The 21,617-nt window shown below is 37.8% G+C and overlaps 1 protein-coding gene across 1 annotated transcript in view; it reads left to right on the forward strand.

The window, feature by feature from the left end:
• Positions 1–21,617, forward strand: part of ly75 (lymphocyte antigen 75) — a 30,395-nt gene that overhangs the window by 2,031 nt on the left and 6,747 nt on the right. The window contains exons 2-25 of the mRNA XM_023264635.3: positions 972–1,346; positions 3,264–3,443; positions 4,596–4,757; positions 7,023–7,142; positions 9,217–9,357; positions 9,606–9,803; positions 9,944–10,104; positions 10,208–10,315; positions 10,884–10,972; positions 11,070–11,239; positions 12,136–12,335; positions 12,581–12,723; positions 13,159–13,237; positions 13,629–13,700; positions 14,125–14,248; positions 14,482–14,517; positions 14,662–14,831; positions 16,496–16,563; positions 16,672–16,748; positions 17,963–18,099; positions 19,325–19,433; positions 19,568–19,728; positions 20,863–20,992; positions 21,341–21,561. Coding sequence (XP_023120403.2) covers positions 972–1,346; positions 3,264–3,443; positions 4,596–4,757; positions 7,023–7,142; positions 9,217–9,357; positions 9,606–9,803; positions 9,944–10,104; positions 10,208–10,315; positions 10,884–10,972; positions 11,070–11,239; positions 12,136–12,335; positions 12,581–12,723; positions 13,159–13,237; positions 13,629–13,700; positions 14,125–14,248; positions 14,482–14,517; positions 14,662–14,831; positions 16,496–16,563; positions 16,672–16,748; positions 17,963–18,099; positions 19,325–19,433; positions 19,568–19,728; positions 20,863–20,992; positions 21,341–21,561 — 3,431 coding nt within the window. The remainder of the gene's footprint in view (positions 1–971; positions 1,347–3,263; positions 3,444–4,595; positions 4,758–7,022; positions 7,143–9,216; positions 9,358–9,605; positions 9,804–9,943; positions 10,105–10,207; positions 10,316–10,883; positions 10,973–11,069; positions 11,240–12,135; positions 12,336–12,580; positions 12,724–13,158; positions 13,238–13,628; positions 13,701–14,124; positions 14,249–14,481; positions 14,518–14,661; positions 14,832–16,495; positions 16,564–16,671; positions 16,749–17,962; positions 18,100–19,324; positions 19,434–19,567; positions 19,729–20,862; positions 20,993–21,340; positions 21,562–21,617) is intronic.

Raw genomic sequence — 21,617 nt, forward strand, 5'->3', positions numbered from 1 at the left:
TAAAATAAAATAGAATAAATATTAATGATTAATTTCAAACACACCTGCATTTAGAGGGTTTAGCAAATAGTAAAACAGTAAAATGTCAGATAGAACAAAATAAATCAATAGTGATTATTTAAAAAAAAAAAATGTATCTTAAGTTAGAAAATTTAAGAAATAGTAAAACAGTACAGTGTCAAAAATAAAATAGAATAAAATAAGTAGTGGTTAATTTTAAAACATACCTTAATTAAGATGGTTTAACAAATAGTAAAACAGTAAAACATCAATTAAATAAAATAGAATAAAATTTTTAAAAATTACTGATTATTTTAAAAAAATGTATATCTCAAGTTAGAGGGTTTATCTAATAGTAAAACAGAAACATGAAAATTAAATAAAATAGAATAAATAATAATGATTATTTTAAAACATGCCTGAATGTGGAGGGTTTAACTAATAGTTGAACAGTGAAATGTCAATTCAATAGAATAAAATAAATAAATAATGATTATTTTAAAAAATATATATACCTCACGCTGGAGGGTTTAACACATGGTAAAATGTCAATTAAATAGAATATAATAATGATTATTTTAAAACATACCTGCATTTGGAGGGTTTAACAAATAGTAAAACAGTGACATGTCAGTTAAGTAAAATAGAATAAATAAATAGTAATGATTTTTTTTTTTTATTTTAAATTGGAGGGTTTATTTATTTTGGCTGTATTGCAGCATGTTTTAAGGACATTCTTTACCATTAATTTATCTGGGATTTTTCCCAAATGTAGTGTGACAGAGAATTTTCTTATCTCATACAACATCATTTGCTCAAGAAATCAATCGATCACTATTCTTGTGTGTTATTTTAATTTTATGGCCTGAAAAGATGACACAAACTCAGTGATCATTTCATATTAGGTCTAAAGGCTTGAATGGATGTCAGTCGTTTCTTAATCGGAGGTCTTTTCTGTCCCATCATCACAGAAGATGAAGCTTTCACCATTCAGCACAGGAGCTCAGGGAAGTGCCTCGCTTCAGGGGCTTCGGCAGACCTGATCCTCGCCACCTGCGACCTGAACAGCAGGTCCCAGCTGTGGCTGTGGGGCTACAAACACCAGCTCTTCCAGCTGGACACGTCGCTGTGCTTGGCGTTCAACCTCCACGCCAAGACCCCGTCCCTGGTGGACTGCGGCTCCAGCCTGCCGTTGGGCTGGCGCTGCGCGGCCGACGGGTCCGTTTACACCGTCTATCAGATGGGCCTGGTGGTCAGCGGAGGCAAAGTTGCAGCCAAACGGGGCTCTAATGACACGTGGGTTAGAGGAGGATCCCAGGACATCATCTGCCACAGGCAAGATCGTGGTGAGTGCGGCTTCCTTTCTCTGATCTGAAACGTTTCCATGGACTGACTAATGCTGGAGGAAGCTGATGGTGGAGTGTTAAATTCAGTTTGTGTTGCAAATTATATCTAGTCAGAGGATTCGCTTTGCTCAGTTGACTGTGAAGCAAAGATTACAATCCTGTGATATTTTACACCTTTGTATATACGAGTGTCACTTGACCAAACAGGTTGTGGTAGATTTTAAACAAAGCCTGACTGGTTGGTTGGTTGTCCTCATTCCTATCAGTGATTGCTTCCTTTTATGATAGATAACGACATGCTGTGTCAGATTCCAGGTTAAGGTGTTGGACTCCCTCTGAAACATGAGTGTATCGCACTTCAAACTGTGTCTTTTAGGGAGTTTCCATCATCTGCACTTTATGATAGTGAGGTTGACTAAACTGACTTTCGCTTTCGTTTCCTGTCTGTCTTGGCCCACTTTTTTATGATAAACATCTACTAAAAATTCAGTAAACATATGTGTTTATATTTAAAAATCATCTATAGAAGGGTACAGGGAATGTTTGATTTTTACACATTTTTACAATAATTTTGGTTTTATATTTATTCAAGCTGCAGTATCATTCAGAGACTTATAGTAGCATCAAAAGGAAGTTATTCTTTCTCAAATATTGAATAATAATAATAGCAAGTTTTGCCAAAATGTGAAAGGTAACATCTGTATCCATGCTTCACATGTGGCTGGATGTTTTTTTATTCATTGTCACATATTTAGGTTTATTTTCCGAGGATACAGAAAATGAGTCTGAGTGCTGGATACTTTCGGTTTAACGCGAGGCTGGAGCCTATTCACCATGCTTTTATTCACTGTGGGCTCATTTTTTACTGCATTATAAAGTCCTCAACCTCTGTGGAAACAGCACAACCATGACTAAAAGTAGAGATAACTGTCTTCTGTGCATTCTGACACACTTATGATGCCATAAATTATAACACAAGAACAAAATTCTGTGAAATTTAGACAAACAAAGCTGGAATCGACATGCACAATATTTTTGGTGTTGCAAATGCTGAGAAAAGATATGATGACTCTATATACTATAGATATTTTGCTTTTTAGATTTGTATTGTGTTTCTATACTTGTTTCCTATCTCCTCTGTGTGAACACAGCCTACAGTTTAATCCACTTCAGCTGAAAAGTTCTTGAATTTTTGTCATGTAACCGTCAGTCGTAGCTGAGTCACCAGTGGTTTCATAGTTGCACTGAAAAGCTCAGAAATTTTAGCTTTTTACAGAGTCTGGTTAGAACAAACTGTAATTTTTTGGCAATTTTGACAGAATAAAGTGATTTTGATGAGACATTATGTTTTTAAGCTTAGGTGTGGTCAAGTTTTACAAGAGAATTGCACACTGCATGTGATTAGTTCATATGAATAGAGAAGTTTAAATGTTTCTTTCTGTTTCAGCAGCTTCTGGCTAAATAATGATGTAGTTTTGGCATTAAAAACAAAAAAAAGAAAATACCTTTTTAACCCATCAGCAGCTTTTGGGGTTCAGATGGTTAGCTTTACTTAAATAATCTTTAATAAAAAGTAATGTAGATGATATAGACTGGAACAAAGAGGCATTTACACTTTGTTTTATGCATTTACCCGAATCAAAACTTTCCCTCAGTAGAATATTTTATTTTCCTGCAGTCTCTTTCTATCTTTAAAGTGGCAAATCTTCCATTGTTGTATCTTCTGTGACTTGATTTTCGACAAGAAGGTGGCTTTTTTCTGTTATTTTGCACAATATGCAGGATCTGATGTAAGTGTGAGGTGTTCATGTTGAAACCTGTGCTCAGTGTTGTGTATTATAAAAGCCTTGATGTGTGCACATGTCACATTTTGTGACCACCGAAGCTTGTGATTGGTGACTCAGTTTCTTCTCACAGTTCCAGTTGTCCACACCTCCAACGGAAACTCTGCTGGCAGCCCCTGTGACTTCCCCTTCAAATACAACGGCAGCTGGCACTTCGGATGCCTCCCTGATGCAGACTTCCCTGGACTGTCCTGGTGTTCCACAACCTCAGACTATGACCAAGATGGGAAGAAGGGACACTGTCTAACACCTGGCATGTTGCACTTTTTAATAATAGTAGCATCAACCGTTGTGTCTGTTCCATGGCTGGATATTTACAGGACAAAATCATGAAAATAATGACTTCAAAGTAGTGGAATGCAAACGTTTCTTTGCATTAATTGGGTCAATATATAAATGCAGGACTTTTTGTAACATAGTTGACAGGTATCATAGTTGACATTTTTGCTGTTTTCAGGCCTAAAATCAACATGGCCGCCTATAACCAAACACCACATGGCATTTTTACAAAAAGATTCTTCTAAATATTGTATATACAATTGAGTAAAATTGAAATTGAAAGTTATTTATAAAGATATTGTAGTAAACCTGTTGACATGCCATAAATCCACACTACTTCCACTCAATTGCATATATAATATTTTAGAAGAATCTTTCTGTAAAAATGCCATGTGGTGTTTGGTTATAGGCGGCCATGTTGATTTTAGGCCTGAAAACAGTGTCGACTGTAATATTATATATGCAATTGAGTAAGATTGAAATTGAAAGTTATTTATAAAGATATTGTAGTAAACCTGTTGACTACTTTATATTAAATAACTCAGAAAGTCTTGGAGTCTTGCAAGTCTTTTCTTCAGGAGGAAATGACATCATGTGGAGCAGGTCATGTGATCTGGAATTAATACACTTCCTTGAAAGGTGTTTTTGTAATGGGGAACTTAGTTGAAAGTGATTTCTCGGACACAGATACAATTTGTTATGTTCCATATAAAATCTGATATATTGCCAAAAAAGAATTATCAGTCATGATTATCTCAACTTAATAAAAAGAACACAATCAAAACAATTTTTGAATAAACTCATTTTATTATTGTTTATCTAATTAGAAGGTGGTTGTTATTAAATTCAGACAGTTATTTAGTTGACATTTTAGTGATATCCAGTCATTTTTTATTAATAAGTGATTGTTTCCATAATAAATAATTATGGAATTTGTAAAGACATGATCATAATGAACATAAACATCTTTTTTTTCACTTTTAATAAAAATGTATGCAAGATATATCCTATGGACTTCAACAATCCCTTAATTATATATTGACCTAATTAATGCTGAATTAGATCCTGCATTTAAAAAACAAATGAAACAGATACGCATCCTGACACTGTCTCTTCGGCTTTGCAGAGGAGGGTTGCAGCACGCTGTTTGTCGGGCCGGAGGGGGAGTTCTGCTACGAGTTTGTATCCGGTGCTGCGGTGACCTGGCACGAAGCTTTGGATTCATGTCGCAGTCAGGGAGCCGATCTGCTCAGTTTGTCCGAAGCCGATGATCTCAACTCCACAACCCGTAAGACTGATCGATCACTACTGTCGCTGCTTCACTCTCTATACTTGTTCCTCCTTTTTCTCCACATCTCTGAATGCAAAAAACACAAAGTCTTCAAAGTTATCAGCATCACAGCATGTTGTACTCATCGTCAACCCAATCAGATCCTCTGATAGGACAGCAATGCCTCATTTATAAGAATAAAAAGTGGATTTGATATTTGACAGAGAAGAGTATGTATCTTCTGGCCTGAGAAAACTGAACAGAAACCAATCACTTGAGGTTGACTGATTATCAAACTAGCTAATTGTCAGCTCTGATATTTCACATTATCTGTACATTGGCTACTTTTTAAAACTGATTCCCAATAAAATACATTATTTAAACATGAGCTGCTCTGTTTCTGATGCAGCTGCCTCTCTATCTGTAGTCAGTGACCTTGATTGATTAGATGTCACAGGTTATAACCTAAAAACACTGAAGATTAAATGGTGAAGAGTTTTCCTTAAGTTACACATATAAGAAAACATAATTAAAAAAAGGTATTTAGCATTTATTTTTTGTTGGAGTTTCTGTTATTCTAAATTTTGACACTGCAATTTTCATTTTTACTGCAAATCTATACTGGTGTTACATGTCAATTTAAATATCTATTAGTTTCCTTGATTATTTAGAATCATTGTTTTATGAGTGTCATCAACTTCTGCAAATCAAGTTTCAACACCACAGAAAACAAAAATTTTTACAGATTTGAACAGTATCACACATTATCTTTATGAAATTGTTATAAATAATATCACATCGAGGTTTCCTATTTCTTGACAGTGATCTTGAGAAAAGCAGTAAATCCCTTTTATCACACAAAAAAGCATTAAAATACATTGTGTTGTCTTACTATGATTTAATTTATATACAGGGGCAACTTCTAAATGGGTCTATGCATTAACTTTGTTTACTTCTTCCTCCCTCCTCCAATGTGCTTTTCATTATGCTGCTGTCAGTTTATTCCTCGGCTTCTCCAGTCTATTGTTCTTTATGTGAAAATAAAATAAAAGATAAAAAGGGAGAAACAGATAACTCAGACCATCTCTTTGTGTGAGTGAATGCATGACCTCATTTGCACACTCTGAGTCTAAACAGATGCTGAGGGTTTTGTTTGTAATTGCAATAAATCTGCTGCACAGTGTGCAACTTAACCACATGCTGCAAGAGAGGAAGCCTTTTTGTGACTTTACTTGCAGCATGAGAGATGTTTAAAGAGTAACTACACAGAATAGTATGCTCAAAGATGCATGAGGCTTTTTAATGGGTTGCAGGCCAGAGGAGCTTTTCTAGAAACCTTAAAAACACTGGTGAGTTTTGTTTTTGTTTTTTTGGCAAGCTTTTTATCGCTTCTGGATGTCACATGGCTCGTATCCAAAATACCTGACGCTCTCACATTAACGCTGTTTGCTGTGTGAGGCCTCAGCTTCTCTATTTGTGAAACTTAGACCGCTGAACACACCTGTGTAGGTGGAAACTACTTGAAGCGTTGCAAAGTGTGACGTAAACACCAGCAGTTCCCTTTTTCAGGCTAATCGTCCTGCACCAGACACACTTTGAGATTCTTGGCAGTTTTATGTTCCTGTTGGGGTTTGACTTTCCTTTTTCCATTCTCCTTCATAATCAGGTTATTGTAGGGATGTCCCATATTGGCTTTTTTGACAATAACCGACATGCCGATATTGTCCAACTCTCAATTTCCAATTCCGATATCAACCGATACAGATATATGTGGGCTATTAACTAATTTTAGGTAACATTACATATCTCCTGTTGTGGAATTAACACATCATGCCTCATTTTATTGTGATGCCCCATTGGATGCATTCTCAAATGCAACAAGGCTTTCTGAATGTAAACATTGTCTGTGCAAAATAAGAAAACTACTTCAACTTAAGTCATGGAAAAAATGCCATATTTATGCCATATATATATATATATATATATATATATGTAATGTGTGTGTGTGTGTGTGTGTGTGTGTTGTCTCAAACAACACAACAGTTCACACTGCCCCTCTCTCCCTCCAAGAGTCCAGTAAATGCTGGCAAAATCCAGGCATTATTTTATCGGTTTTAATGATAGGCAAAAAAGACAATAAAAATGTTGACCGATATTACATTTTTATGCCAATATCGGGCTGATAATATCAGTGGGTCGATATTATCGGACATCCCTAGTTTATTGTGTATCTTTGTGTTTTATTTTTAAATTCATATGTCTTTGTGGTGTCGCATTTTGCAGTATCGGGTGGCCTTCACAACATGCCTGAGAGGATGTGGATCGGCCTGCACCAGTTAGACTCTTCTCAGGGCTGGCAGTGGTCAGATGGCTCCCCGCTGTCTGTTTCGCGCTGGGAAAATGGTAATTTTCTGTATTTTTTCTTCTCCTCTGTTTTCCTTTGTAAATTCATTTTCCGAGAACTGATCTGTGTAAATGGAAAGAATTGTCATTGTTCCACAGGAAAATTAGAGCTGTAGACGTCAGTTTATGACTGTAATAATTGTGAAACTTGAGAAATGTAAAATCTGCAGTGTTGTATATAAAATTTACCATACGTATATACTGGGAAGTGGGCAGACAGGTATGGGGTTCTGCAGGGGTCTGTTCTTGGTCCTTTGTTGTTTTCATTACACTTGGTGCCATTGGGCGATATCATACATTCTTTTGGGATTGACTTTCATTGTTATGCTGATGACCTGCAACTGTATGCACCGATTACTATAGACAGATGCTCAGATATACTGAAGTTTGAGGGCTGTCTGGCTGCTGTGAAGAGCTGGCTGGCAGCAAACTTCTTATTATTAAACTCAGACAAGACTGAGATGATTGTGATCGTCTTGGAAAGACTAAATCATCATAATAAAAACACTGTCTGGACCTTAGATGACGGCATCATTCAGTGCAAGGACAGTGTTAAAAACCTTGGCGTGACCTTCGATTAGTCTCTTACATTTGTCTCCCACATACGAGAGGTGACAAAAATAGCTTTCTTCCACCTTAGGAGGATTGTTAAGATTTGCTCTTTCTTGTCTTTTAAGGATGTTGAGGTTCTTATCCATTCATTTGTGATTTCTAGATTGGATTATTGTAATGCTCTCCTGTCTGGCTCAGCTAAGAGGAGCTTTCATAGCCTACAGATGGTTCAGAATGCGGAAGCCCACATTCTGACTGGAACAAAGAAATATGACCACATCTCACCAGTGTTAGTCTCACTCTACTGGCTCCCAGTTCATGTTAGAGCTGATTTTAAGATACTTCTGTTAACATACAAACCTGTAAATGGCATTGGGCCATCATATTTAAAGAAGCTGGTCGTCCCATATGAACCAGTAAGGTCCTTGCACTCCCAGGGGACGTGTCTGCTGACTGTCCTTAGAGTTAAAGAGAAGACAGTCAGTGCGCGGGCTTTTTATTTCCGTGCGCTGTCTTTATGGAACGCTCTTGCATCTGACATTAGGCAAGCTTGCTTAGTTGAGGTGTTCAAAGCAAAGCTAAAGACCCACTTGTTCTCTGCTGCATATGAATCATAAATTGTGAGGTGCTGTCTTCTTAGATATTGTTTCTATTGGTTTTATCATTGTTAATGTTGTTACTGTGTCTTCTCAGCAATAGTTTTTATCAGTTATCATTTTATTGTAATTTATCTGTTGCTTGCCCAGTAAAGCACTTTGACTTGAAAGTGCTATATAAACAAAGTTATTATTATTATTATATTGTTATTATATAACTAAGATTGTGTGAATAATAGGCAGCTACCAGTAGTTAGACGTTGGTGTGGTAAAGCATCAGTATGCTCAGAGCCCTGTTAGATAATCAGAGTAGAAAGAGAAAAAAGCTCGGTTAAAAACACCTACATGGATTTTTGCAACCCAATTTTCCAGGCACTGGTTCTGCAAAAACACAATAACCCAGATTCACTTGCCAGAAATACCTGCACCCCTTTGTGCAAAACCACAACCTGCACGCTGTTGTGATACGCTGCGGGATGCTGGCGTTCTACAAGCCGAGAGTTGGTGTCAGTCGGAGAAACAATGAGGCTGGTGTTTCTAAAGAAGCTCATTGTGCCTGGTTGTTGGACACACTGTTGCCTTGGGATTGTTAGTGTTGCTGAATAACCCATTAATAACGCTGAATGGAAGGCTTTATGAGGCCTGCGAGCTATTGTGACATGTTTTTTTTCTTCTTCTTAAAGCGAAGGTGTTAGCGTGGACGTCAAGGATGCTGCAGCCTTCTGGCCTTCTGCTGATATGAGCTCTGTGTGGTTGCTGTGATTTAGAACATGTCGGTGTTGCTGGAACATGAAGCATTTCTTTTATTTCTTTTATTTCATTCTCACAGTTGATACGCTGAACCCAGAAAGATGCTCAGAGGTGCTCTCTCTCAGTCAGTATGTGATTTTATTGACATTTACTGTGTGTGGGAACATGTTTGACAGGAATGCCGTTCACCTCCATGATCACTGAGTCAGACTGTGGAGTCCTGAACTCCAAAGGAAATTACGAATCTGAGTCGTGCAACAAACGGCTGCCGTACATCTGCAAGAAGAGGGCCAATGCCTCTCAGACTGAAAGAACAGGTTAGTAAGCTGCTGCTCTCGCTTAGATTTCTTCTGAATCATATGTAATTAAGACTAAAAATCGACAGCCATGCTAGCAACTCTGAGATCACTCATTGTGTATGACTTTCTGCCCTGTCAAATGTTTTTTTTCTTTTCAAATCAAGAATATAAGGATAAAAGGTGTCGAACTAGTGTCGATTTTGGGATACTCATATAAAATCTGGCGTCCTCTCACGGCCTCTTGCGGTCTTGCTTCCTCTCCACAGAGCCTTTAGAATATAAAGAAACGGTGTGTTCGGACGGTTGGGTCCCGTGGAGCGGCTGGTGTTACAAGTTAGTGAAGGACGAGCCACGAGACTTCACAGATGCCCAGGAACACTGCAACACCACAGAGGGAGGAGGGTTTTTAGCCAGTTTCCACTCCCTTGACACCAAAGAGATGATCAGCACCAATTTCCATGCAGGTAAAACTCTCAGTTTCAAGTAGTTTTCTTCTTATTTGGCTTCCGAGGGCAGGGATGGCTTTCTTTTTCACTGCTAAGGAATCACTGGCTCCATGTTTTGACTGATGTTTGCTAAACTGATGTGTGTTTTGGTCCACCAGAGGGCCAGACTTTGGGTGTGTGGATCGGCCTGTTTGGTGTCGGCCAGAACCCCACTGTCTTCAAGTGGAAAGACAACGCACCAGTCACCTTCACTTACTGGGACCAAAACCAACCAGTCCAGCCTGATCAGAATGCCAGCTGTGTCTTCTACTCTGGAGAGGTGCGTGTATTTGTGTAACTCAGCCTGTTGCTTCCAGCGTTTTGTATTTGTTTTCCTCTTTACATGAAGTCTCCAAAGTCAAACCTGTGTTGGTTCTCTACAGTCTCATGGTTGGAGGGTTGGGGGCTGCACGCAGAAGCTGCATTTCATGTGCCAGAAGAAAGGAGAGGTCAACGAAACTGCAACACAAGACGGATGTCGCTTTGAAGATGTAAGTATTGTCTGCAGTATTTCATCTAGGCTGTCCTTCCACACATCTTGTACATGGCTTTCATGTGTCAGCAATAATCATAAAAATCATGAGGTCAGATTCAGAAGATCAACTTTTGAGTCATAAAAGGCTATAAAACAAATCTGTAGTTGCATTGACAGCTAATATCAGAACCCAAGAAATATAAAAATGCAAAAATAATACTATAATAGTGGCCATGATGGTAAAAAACAACATAAATATGGATTCAGTTCAATTCAGTTTTATTTATATAGCACCAATTCACAACATATGTCACCTCATCGCACTTCCACCTAGTAAAGACCTTACATTTTTTTAAAATAAATAACAGAGAACCCAACAATCCAAAGTTGCCCTTGGATTCCCTGTGAGCAAGCAGTTGCTGACGGTGGGAACCAAAATTAGACAAAAACAAACCTCTGATGTCACCTTTTACCTACAGTCCCATTACAGAGATACTGATTATGTAGTAGAATTAGGACTGAGCATGAAAAAGACATGCTTGTACCTTGACTGTACCTGAAATCTTACTGTTTCCCATCACCAGGGCTGGAGGAGACACGGCAACTCCTGCTATAAAGTGAACACGGAACAAGTGTCCTTCAAAGATCACTGTAACATCACCATAAGAAACAGGTAACTCGCTCACCGCATGAGCTTCCTAAACACGAAATGAACTCTCTGCCTATTTCTCACCAGGAAAAAGTCGCTCATGTTGGGCTGCTCTTTCCAGGTTTGAGCAGGCCTTTATCAACCGACTGCTTACAGAGCAGATCGGCAAGAAGACTCAGCATTTCTGGATCGGCCTGCAGGACATCAAGAACACAGGAGAGTACCAGTGGATGAGCCACTATGGGAACCCAGGTGTGGTTACATACACCAACTGGGGCTGGTTTGAACCAGGTTAGTAGCAAACCAGTGCAGGAGGAGCAGAACAGATTCTTGGCTAATGATAGATTATAGCATCATAACGTTTGCTATGTAATTCTAAACCTCTGTTTACAAAATACAGTGATTTTTACTACTGTGGAAGCTCAAATTTGCTGATTTACTAATGCATAAAACACTTTTTGCTGCCCATTGTTTCATGTGCACAAAGTACGTATCAATACACCCCCACATGTTGATCATTAACAAACAGCCTCGTCATAAAATGAACGCACTAGTAACAGATTATACAACTGAAACTTTAGAAGTCAGTTTTCAATCTACTATCAAAGCAGCCTGGAAATCCAACAATGCCAAAACTTTACTGAATTATTCATCACAAGGGTCTAAAGAACAAAAGTGTCACTTAAGAAAACCCCAATTAAACTCAGTAAAGAGACAGGTGCTCATTTATTTAAAAAATTAAACATGCATACATGCAAAATGTGGTATAGTTAGATAGACAGATACTTTATTAATAATAAAATTTAAGGTAAATGTGTAATAATGTGTAAAGAATTCAGAAATTCCCACATTCAAGCATTCCATCACTTCTGTCATGTTAGTATTTGATGTAACAGTGAGGGAGCGTCCCTCATCAAATGCATGTAAAGTAATAAAATAGGATTTCAGATAAAGACTGTTCCACTGCTGGTATATATTACAGCACTGGAACCTGCTACCACACCATGAATTATGAATGTCTGCTGCTGCTTGTAAAAGGTTTTTTGATACCAGAACCACAGAACCGCATTTTCATATTTAAGGAGCTAAAATGTTCAGAACAGAATTTTTTTTTATCTAAAGCTACAACACTTTGATCCGTGCTGTAGATTTGATTTGTTTGTGTTCCATCTACATGTGCGGTTTAGATCAGGATGGAGGTTGTGCTGCCATTTCCACTGCGAAACCGTTGGGCAAGTGGGAGGTGAAGAACTGCACCCTTTTCAAAGCCGGCACCATTTGCAGAAAAGACCTCGTTCCGCCTCCGGCCCCAGAACCAGAACCTGATCCTAACGCCACCTGTCCTGATGGATGGGTGTCCAGGCAAAACATCGGATACTGCTACAAGGTGTGTCTTTGAAAACTAGACTTTTTCCAGCATTACGAGCCATGGTTGTTCAGCAAAGGTATCTGCAGCTGCTTCTGCAATTTGCAAATCAATGTCGGGTTTTTCTGGTGGTTTTCTCCTTTGACAGATTGAGTCTGAATGACATTATCTGGCAGCCAAGTTGTCTTTCTTTACAGTCGCCTCCGTTCTGTTACTTCACTGGTAGGTTTTGGGAGCTGTTCTAAAGTGTCGTTTCACCCTGTCAGGTGTTTCAGGAAGAGAGGCTGAGCAGGAAACGCTCCTGGGAGGAAGCCAAGAGGTTCTGCCAGGCGCTGGGAGCCAACCTGCCCAGCTTCACAAACAACGACGAGATGAGAGCTCTGCACAGCATCATGAGAGAGACTGTCAGGTGTTTGAAGCATTACCAGCGCTACTGTATTCTGACCAGGAACAGATCAAAATTCATTGTTGCTTAATCTCTATACACACCTAATACAAACGAGTGTGGATGGGAGGCGGTTGTAGTCATGAAACTGGCACTACCAGTCGCTTTAACAGAGACGGGATTTCTCAACATGCAAGGTTGTCTCTGTTGCCACATAACTCAGAGTCTAAACTTGTCTCTTTGTTCGCGTAAACATGCAGCATTTAATCTGAACGTTAAGATAAACACACAGCATCTCCTGAACCGCGTTTCACACTTGATCACAGCTTTAGTGGCGGAATAAAATGCTAACATCCCTTTTAAGAATTCTTTTATGAGGGTTTTTTAAGATTCTATTTTTCTGTGAATGAAGCTTGGTCAGGTGTCCTGAGTGACGTTGTTGTGCTCCTCTTGTTGCAGTGATAATCGGTACATCTGGGTGGGTCTGAACAGGAGAAACCCAGCTGATCGCTCCTGGCAGTGGAGTGATGGGCGGCCTGTGAGTACAACCCCTTCCAACACATAAAGTAGAATATATATCTGTACAGTTGTGCTCATAAGGTAGCATACCCTGGCAGAATTTGTAAATTATGGTCCATTCTTTAATGAAAACATGAATGATCAGATCCAATTGTGTGACAATTAATAACTTTGTCTGACCACTAACCCCAAAAGAAAGAAAAGTTTTCCTGTGATCAAACATATTTTCTAAAAAAAAGTCGACGAATTTTGCCAGGGTTTGTAAACTTATGAGCATAACTGTATATAAATGTGTGATTTTTGTATAACCCTGTAACTGGAAGTGCACCTTTGTTTGGTTTTGACAAACTTATCGCACTAAATCACTTTTATTTCTGAGCTTCTGAGATCATACAGTGTCTCTGCAACAGGTATCTGTGGGTGTTTTACACCAAGATTTCTACGAGGATGATGCATACAGTCGGGACTGCACTGCTTTCAAGGTGAGTTGGGGACTTTCATACTTCTGAATGGTTCCTTTTTTCCAGCTTGACATTGAACGTATGTAGCTCGGCTGTTTGTAGGAGTCAGGGGGACAGCTACAGCTGACATCCACCCCCACCGGCTCAGTGATTTCATGCAAAATCCCATAAAACACAGGCAGCGGCTCCTAGTTTTCATCAGTTTGTCCATAATGATAATTGCTGTTTATGTGAATCCTGTGTGACTCACAGAAAAGATGATTCTCGTTGTCCTCTGTTTATCTTGCGGGTCAGACTCTTAGACGTCTTAGTAAGTGATTGTTTTATCAGACAGAAAGATGCTTTCCTTCTAAACAATCACTGACCTAAGCATGACATGCAAACTGCTTAATTTGTGTATTTCCTTACTGATAAGACTTTTGCAAACAATCTGTGTCATCTTCAGACATCGAAGAGCACCTTGAAGCACCTGGTTGTGTTTCTTCTCCACGACTTACCTCACGTTCCTTTCTTCGCCACGCCGTTTCACTGCGACGCCAAGCTGGAGTTTGTCTGCCAAATCCCCCGCGGTAAGATTACACTTATAGTTCTACTGTTTAGTGTAAATGTGTACAAAACTAAAGCTGGCTTTGGTTTGTGAAGAGTTAACATCCCTCATTAGGGCTGCGGAATTTAAGAATTTTAGCTTGAATTTTGTGGCCACATAGTTGGTGAGTCATTAGTAAAGTTTTGTTTGGAAACCGTTATTTGTGTTTTGCTTAATATTCTGATTTTAACTTGTTCTTTGTTGATACTTCAACAGGAAAAACTCCGAAAACCCCAGAGTGGTACAACCCCGGTAATGATCACATCTTTTCACCATCTGTATTTAAAGTGTTGAATCTCTCACTGGCCAGATTCAACATTCTTGTTTCTCAGATGATCTACTATTCAAATCCTTGCATCCATGCATGACTTCAGAGCTATTTCTTCTACTTTTCAGTTGGGCACCATGAGACGTCAGTGTTCATAGACGGAGCAGAGTTTTGGTTTGTTGAGGAGCCGAAGCTAAGTTTTGAGGAGGCAGTGCTGTTCTGCAAAGGAAATGGCAGCAAGCTGGCCGCTCCGCTGAGCTCCACTGCTGCCGCAAAGATTCACCAGCAACTGGAAAAGGTAAATGACAGGAAACTGTAAATGGCCAAGCAATGATGGTCTCACAGAGTGGGAAGTCACTGTTGCTACACAGAGATTCTAGCTCAAGGACAGACACATATGGGTCAATATATAACTGCGGGACTTTTTATAACATAGTTGACATTTTTGCTGTTTTCAGGCCTAAAATCAACATGGCCGCCTATAACCAAACACCACATGGCATTTTTACAGAAAGATTCTTCTAAATATTATAGATACAATTGAGTAAAATTGAAAGTTATTTCTAAAGATATTGTAGTAAACCTGTTGACATGCCATAAATCCACACTTGACTCACACACTACTTTATATTAAATAAGTCAGAAAGCCTTGGAGTCTGGCCAGTCTTTTCTTCAGGAGGAAATGACATCATGTGGAGCAGGTCATGTGATCTGGAATTAACACACTTCCTGGAGAGGTGATTTTCTAATGGGGAAATTAGTGGAAAATGATTTCTCGGATGCAGATACAATTTGGTATTTTCCATATAAAATTTGATATATTGCCTAAAAAGAAATATCAGTCATGATTATCTCAACTTAATGAAAAGAACACAATCAAAACTATTTTTGAATAAGCTAATTTTATTGTTTAGCTAATTAGAAGGTGGTTGTTATTAAATTGGGACGGTTATTTAGTTGATATTTTAGTGATATCCAGTCATTTTTTATTAATAAGTGATTGTTTCCATCATAAATAATTATGGAATTTGTAAAGACACGATCATAATGAGCATAAAAACATTAGTTTTTTATTTTTACTTTTAATAAAAATGTATGCAAGATGTATCCCATGGACTTCAAAAGTCCCTCAATTATATTTTGACCCATGTGCAGGTTGCAGCGATAACAGTTGCAGATACACAAAAATTAAAAACTCACAATAACTGGTGTGACAGAATTCTTGAGTTCAGACGAGCAGATTTCTTAATTCTTTTTCAGCTGAAATGACCAAAGTCACTATTAGATTTTAGCAACTAATAAGCTGTAGGTTCTATAAACTGATGATAAATAAAAATCAGCTCAAACTGGTCATCCTGACATGATAATGCATTTAACCTATCAGATAACAGATACAGCTGCAAAGCTACTGAACAATCGCTATTTTGGAGCAATAAGTTCAATAAAACTGCATCTATTAAGGCATCTGGAGCACTTAAAAGTTAATAAAAATGGGCAGGTCAAAATGAAAAGGAAGAAAAGCTTAAATAAATTAAAACCTCTTGTCTATTATTGCTTTTTATGTTGTTTATATTTTTTCTTCCCGCTTGTATCTGTAGTTGATTGTTTAGAGCCTTATGACTGGGGAAATTCTTTGCACTATCTTCAGGTCATGGAAATCTGGCAGTTGTTCATGAGAATCCAGCTGGAAGCAGTTAAACAGCAGAGTAGAGAACGCTGTAGAATAAACGCTGTCAAGGAGGAGAAAATTCAGCTTCTCAGGTCCAATAAATGAAACCATCAGAGTCATAAAATCTCCAAAGCACTTATTACACAGTTCATTAAAACTCGCCAGCAAGTTTAATTTGATAAAATTTACAAATGTAGGCCAACTCAGTTCTTGAGGCCATCTTGATCGCACGATTGCGATGTTATTAATTTAGAATCAGTATTAATTACGTGGTACTTGCATGTTTCCAACAGTTGTCGAGTTCTCCTAAGCACAACTGGTGGATCGATCTGAGGCAGCCTGGCCGGGTGTTCCCCATGACGTAAGACAGTGCAGTCACACACAACCAAGCACATATTTCTCATGCTTCTACCCGTATACATGTGCTAAAATGTCATGCTAAGATTGACTAGAATGCTGTTTGTTGTAGGTACACCCAGATGTACTTTTATCATTCATATTTCCTGGGTAGATGCACCTACATCAGCTCTGCCAGTCCCTTTCCAGGTAAGTACACATGAGAATGATCAACCCTCATGACGTCCTGCGGGTCAAAATTGACCTGTTTTAAAGTTTGAAAATGTGGAACAAAATATATATTTTCACTGAAATTTTTGATGTCCAAATTTTCAATGTTTTTGGGAAATCTTTGTACATTTTTGATGGAAAAAAAATAAATATTACAAATGTTTCAGATTCATTTTTATTCATAAAAAATAGACCAAAATCCAGTGAATTTCACTGGATTTTGGTTGATTTTTTTATGAATGTTCTTAAAGAAAAGATTAGAAGTTTTACTGATATATTTGTAATCACTTTGGATATTTTTAGGATTGTTTTGGAAGATTTTTACTCATTTTTTGAAAATATTTACAAGAAATTTCTTGCCACATTTGGGAGATTTTTTTTCAAATAAAACTTTTAAGGGAAACTTTTAAGATTTATTGGGATTTTCTTCCTGAAGGTTTTGCAAATTTTCAAAAATTTGGGGAATTTTTTTGTCTGAATTTTTTGGATTTTTTTTCAGACAAGGAAACAATATTTTTGGTGCCTGTAAATGAAGACAGCAGGAGGGTTAATGATGTTTTTGTATTCAGTCTAATGTTAGTACAGAAGACAACTTCTAACTTGGTCAAAGTTGTTTCACAAAAGAAAACCAAGCCTGTGAATGAGAATAAAATGGGTACATTTGGTCATCAGACTGCTCAGAGAATCAGTATTGTAAAAGAGAAAGAGTCGTCACACCAAAGATTGATTTAATTTATGCCTTTTCTGTTTACTGCATGTTGTATGACGCTAACAGATGAATTGGAAACTATTCTGGGTGTTCATTTTGAAGCATACTCGATTTTTTCATCTATACCAAACATAATAAGAGCAGTCAAATGATTTAAGCGATTTTAGCCACTGAACAAACCAGACTAATAGCTTGCAGCAGGTCGAATCAGTAAGATCAAATATTAATGATTTAAATTCTTGCTGGTTTGAAGTGCCTGGGGTTGTATTTCTGTGTACCAGTCAAAGTTTAACATCACAATCCAAAGACGGCTGTGGGTTTGCTTATGAAACCAACTGAGGATATTTTTCCAACTCGTGAAAGCTTTAGCACTTTAAAAGGAGAAAAAGCTGCAAATATTTCAGTTTGAGGACTTGTGCCCAGGGAAATGAGCCAGAACTGACTGCACTAACACACACATTTCCTGTCATACTTGAACGTGCAGAGCATGATCGCAGTTGCCAGCAGCAATTTTCCTTTGTGTGTGAAAGACACAACATCACGTCGGTGGAGATAAACCCTCAGGATCCTCAGCCAGGAGGACAGCCCTGCGGAGATACTTCTCTGTCCTTCAGAAACAAGGTCCGGCAGTTTCTCACAAATGTTACACGACACCATTATCTCCCATTCGTATGGTATTTTTTTTCCTTTTCTTGCTAAGTAGAATTTCTTTTAAAAGTCAGAGAGGTTAAAGATAAGGAATGGTGATGATAATATTTTTATACTTGAAAAGAAAAATCCACACAGAAACATTTAACAGTGACAAGAAAGTGCACTTCCCAGGAGCATAGAAAGTCTCAAGATATTTTGATATAAAGGATATGTGAGGCTTCTGGAGCTGAGTGTAATAGGAAGGATTTAAAAATTATTTTTCTGTGTTAATCCAGCAGAAGTGAAGAGCTGAAGCTTTGGAGCAGCTCTCCTCTTTCTGTGAAATCTTACTCCTCTGATATTTTTTTCATGTTTGCAATGGATTTTGACTGCTCTTAATGGTCTAAATATTTCATAATTATTTTATATAGATTTTTTCAGAAGTGGATCTTACAAGTTGTTGTCCTCTTTACCTGTTTAAGTTTTTCATTCTGTTTCATTTTGTTTTAAAAATTGGTTTTACTTGCTGTATCCTGTTTTGATGCTTTGCACTCCGCATACATTTGCATGTATACTGCATTAAGAATTACTCTTAGGTGCCCTCTTCAAGTGCAGTAATACTCAAAAAATCCTTAAAAAGCCATTAAAAACCTAAAATTAATTGGTTTCATAAAAATAAGAAATTTTGAATATTGGGTCATTTTGGTAGAATTTAGTTGTGTTAGTTTTTCTTGTAAATAATAAACAAAAAATATATAATTTGTGTTTGTTCGTGTGTGTCTAATGTAGCAACACCTTTTGTTACACATCAAAGATTTTTCCACAAATATTTCATGATAATATTTGAGATTGTGTAAAATTTTAAGGGGGTCTGAAAACTTTCTCCACCACTGTAGTTTTGTCACTGCCTGTCTGATAACATATACAGCACTTTAGTCATGCTAGTTATTTTAGACATACCATATAAGTTCATTTTTATACCAACATTTATTTACTGCCCAACTGACTGTGAAAGCAAGCGAGATCAAGTAAAAACACTTAGTCAGTCTCTTAAGACACCTTATATCTATTATTTTGGCATTTTACTGCAAAGAATTTAGCATAAGGTCAGATAAAATATTAAATTGCAACATAAACAAAGGGCAAGAGATGCATTTAAGTCCTAATGGTCTGACAGATGAATAAATACACCCTGCTGCTGTTTGTTTTTTTTCAGTGCTACACATTGATGACGAGCTTGAAGCCTCAGTCGTTCACGTATGCCAGCGAGGAATGCCATTCAGTGAGAGGAACCCTGGTCTCCATAGCAGATCAGGTGGAACAAGGTGAGGAAACAAGACAAGCATGAATGACACTGTGATATTAAACACCTTTTATGTTTGACAACATTTGTGTTTCGTTTCCTGAGTGTGAAAAAGTGAGCAGTATTGAACATAAAAATGCTGTGTGTGTGTTTTAGACTTCATCAACACCCTCCTGCCAGACATGAGAAGTATGAAGAAAATCTGGATTGGTCTGAAACTGAAGGAGAGCGACTCTTTATGGACTGACAAGACCCCAGTTAACTACATCAACTTTAACCCTCTGCTTGTAGGCATGCACAAGGCCATAAAAGTCAACGTAAGTCCCCCCTGCCTTCACTTAACGTCTGTATAAACCGCTTTGACACAACAAAGATGAAACAATTGCTTCAGTTGAGGCGGTTTAAGTTGAACGACAAAGCTGAGAATGACAAAAATCTGTATGGGTGAAGTTAGAAAGGAGTGAGTCTGATTCTAATCTCCACCAAACCGCCTGTGTCGAGCTGTTTTCAGAGTTATGTAGATGCCCAAGTTTGACAGGAAACAAGAATGTGGTTTTGTGTTTCACAATCTTACAAGAGCACAATATTGAATTAGTGGGTCAATATGTAATTGAGGTACTTTTGCATATATTTTTATTAAAAGTAAAAAAACGGATGTTTTTTTATGTACACAATGATCATGTCTTTACAAATTCCATAATTATTTATTATGGAAACAATCACTTATTAATTAAAAATGACTGGATATCACTAAAATGTCAACTAAACATCCGTCCGAATCTGATAACAACCACCTTCTAATTAGCTAAACAATAATAAAATGAGTTTATTCTAAAATAGTTTTGATTGTGTTCTTTTTATTAAGTTGAGATAATTATGGCAGATATTTCTTTATTGGCAATATATCAAATTTTATATGGAAAATGTCAAATTGTAATTTTCATTTTCAATTTTCTTCAATTTTATATATAATATGTAGAAGAATGTTTCTGTAAAAATGCCATGTGGTGTTTAGTTATAGATGACCATGTTGATTTTAGGCCTTAAAACAGCAAAAATGTCAACTGTGATACCTGTCAACTAAATTACAGAAAGTCCCGCAATTATATATTGACTCTAGTTCAGTATTATTTTATTACAGAGAAATGATTTGTGTTGTGTTTATCCAGCTTGCATTGTACAGACAGTAGATACACACAGTGTCTTCTTTATTGTTGGCATTGGACAGTAGTAGCTCGAAATCAAGGAATACAGTCGTCCCTCGCCATGTCGCGGTTCAGTTTTCACGGTCTCCCTGTATCGCGGATTTGAAATTGTATATATCTAATTTTGTATCATGGATTTTTTCTATATCATGGGATTTTGCGGTATATAGGTATTTTTAGATATTTATTAACAACTCCTGTTGTCTTTCTTGGTTTGTATTTTTTTACTCTCCTTTTTTTTTATAGAAATGGGATCAAGACAGTATGGATTTGTGTGCGTACATGATCAACAACCCCAGCTCTGACATGCTGGGTACCTGGGACTACTCTTCCTGTACGGAGTATCAGAATTTGGCTATTTGTCAACATTATGCAGGTATATTTCCACCACATTGTAACACTTACTGCCACCTTTTTATCCAAATTTTGCTGCAAAACTGACATTTAGTCAAATGATTTAAACTGCTGTGCTCAGGTTTTACTGCAGATTAATTCATGTTTTAGTCAGTACAAACCTTGATGCCTAATGTGGTAACCCTGTAAAATGCCTTTGTGAGGGGAGCAGACTAGATAATGCAGCCTTTTTTAAAGTAGTCATCTGTCATCTCTTTAGTCAGATAAATCATGTAAAAAGTAGAAAAATCCACATCTTTGTGCAACCAGCATAGACGGATCTCAGCGCAGCTTCCATGAGATGTTTCAAACCCATCGTTGCTCGTTTCAGACAAAGTTGAGGAGCCTCACGTCTCCACGGAGCCTTTCCAGGTCAACAACCACACCATCCAACTGCTGGTTAAAAATCTCACCTGGTTTGAGGCTTTAGAGCAGTGCAGGAGCAACAACATGGACCTGGCAAGCGTGGCCGACACTCTGCTGCAATCCACCCTCACCGTGCACGTGAGCCGCGCACAGAAACCCATGTGGATCGGCCTCTTTAGTGACGACGTAAGTGTACCAAAGAGAGCATTTTAATTTGAATTTATTGTTTCTACGATTACAGT

Source organism: Amphiprion ocellaris, chromosome 1, assembly GCF_022539595.1.
Source record: "Amphiprion ocellaris isolate individual 3 ecotype Okinawa chromosome 1, ASM2253959v1, whole genome shotgun sequence".
NCBI lineage: Eukaryota > Metazoa > Chordata > Actinopteri > Pomacentridae > Amphiprion > Amphiprion ocellaris.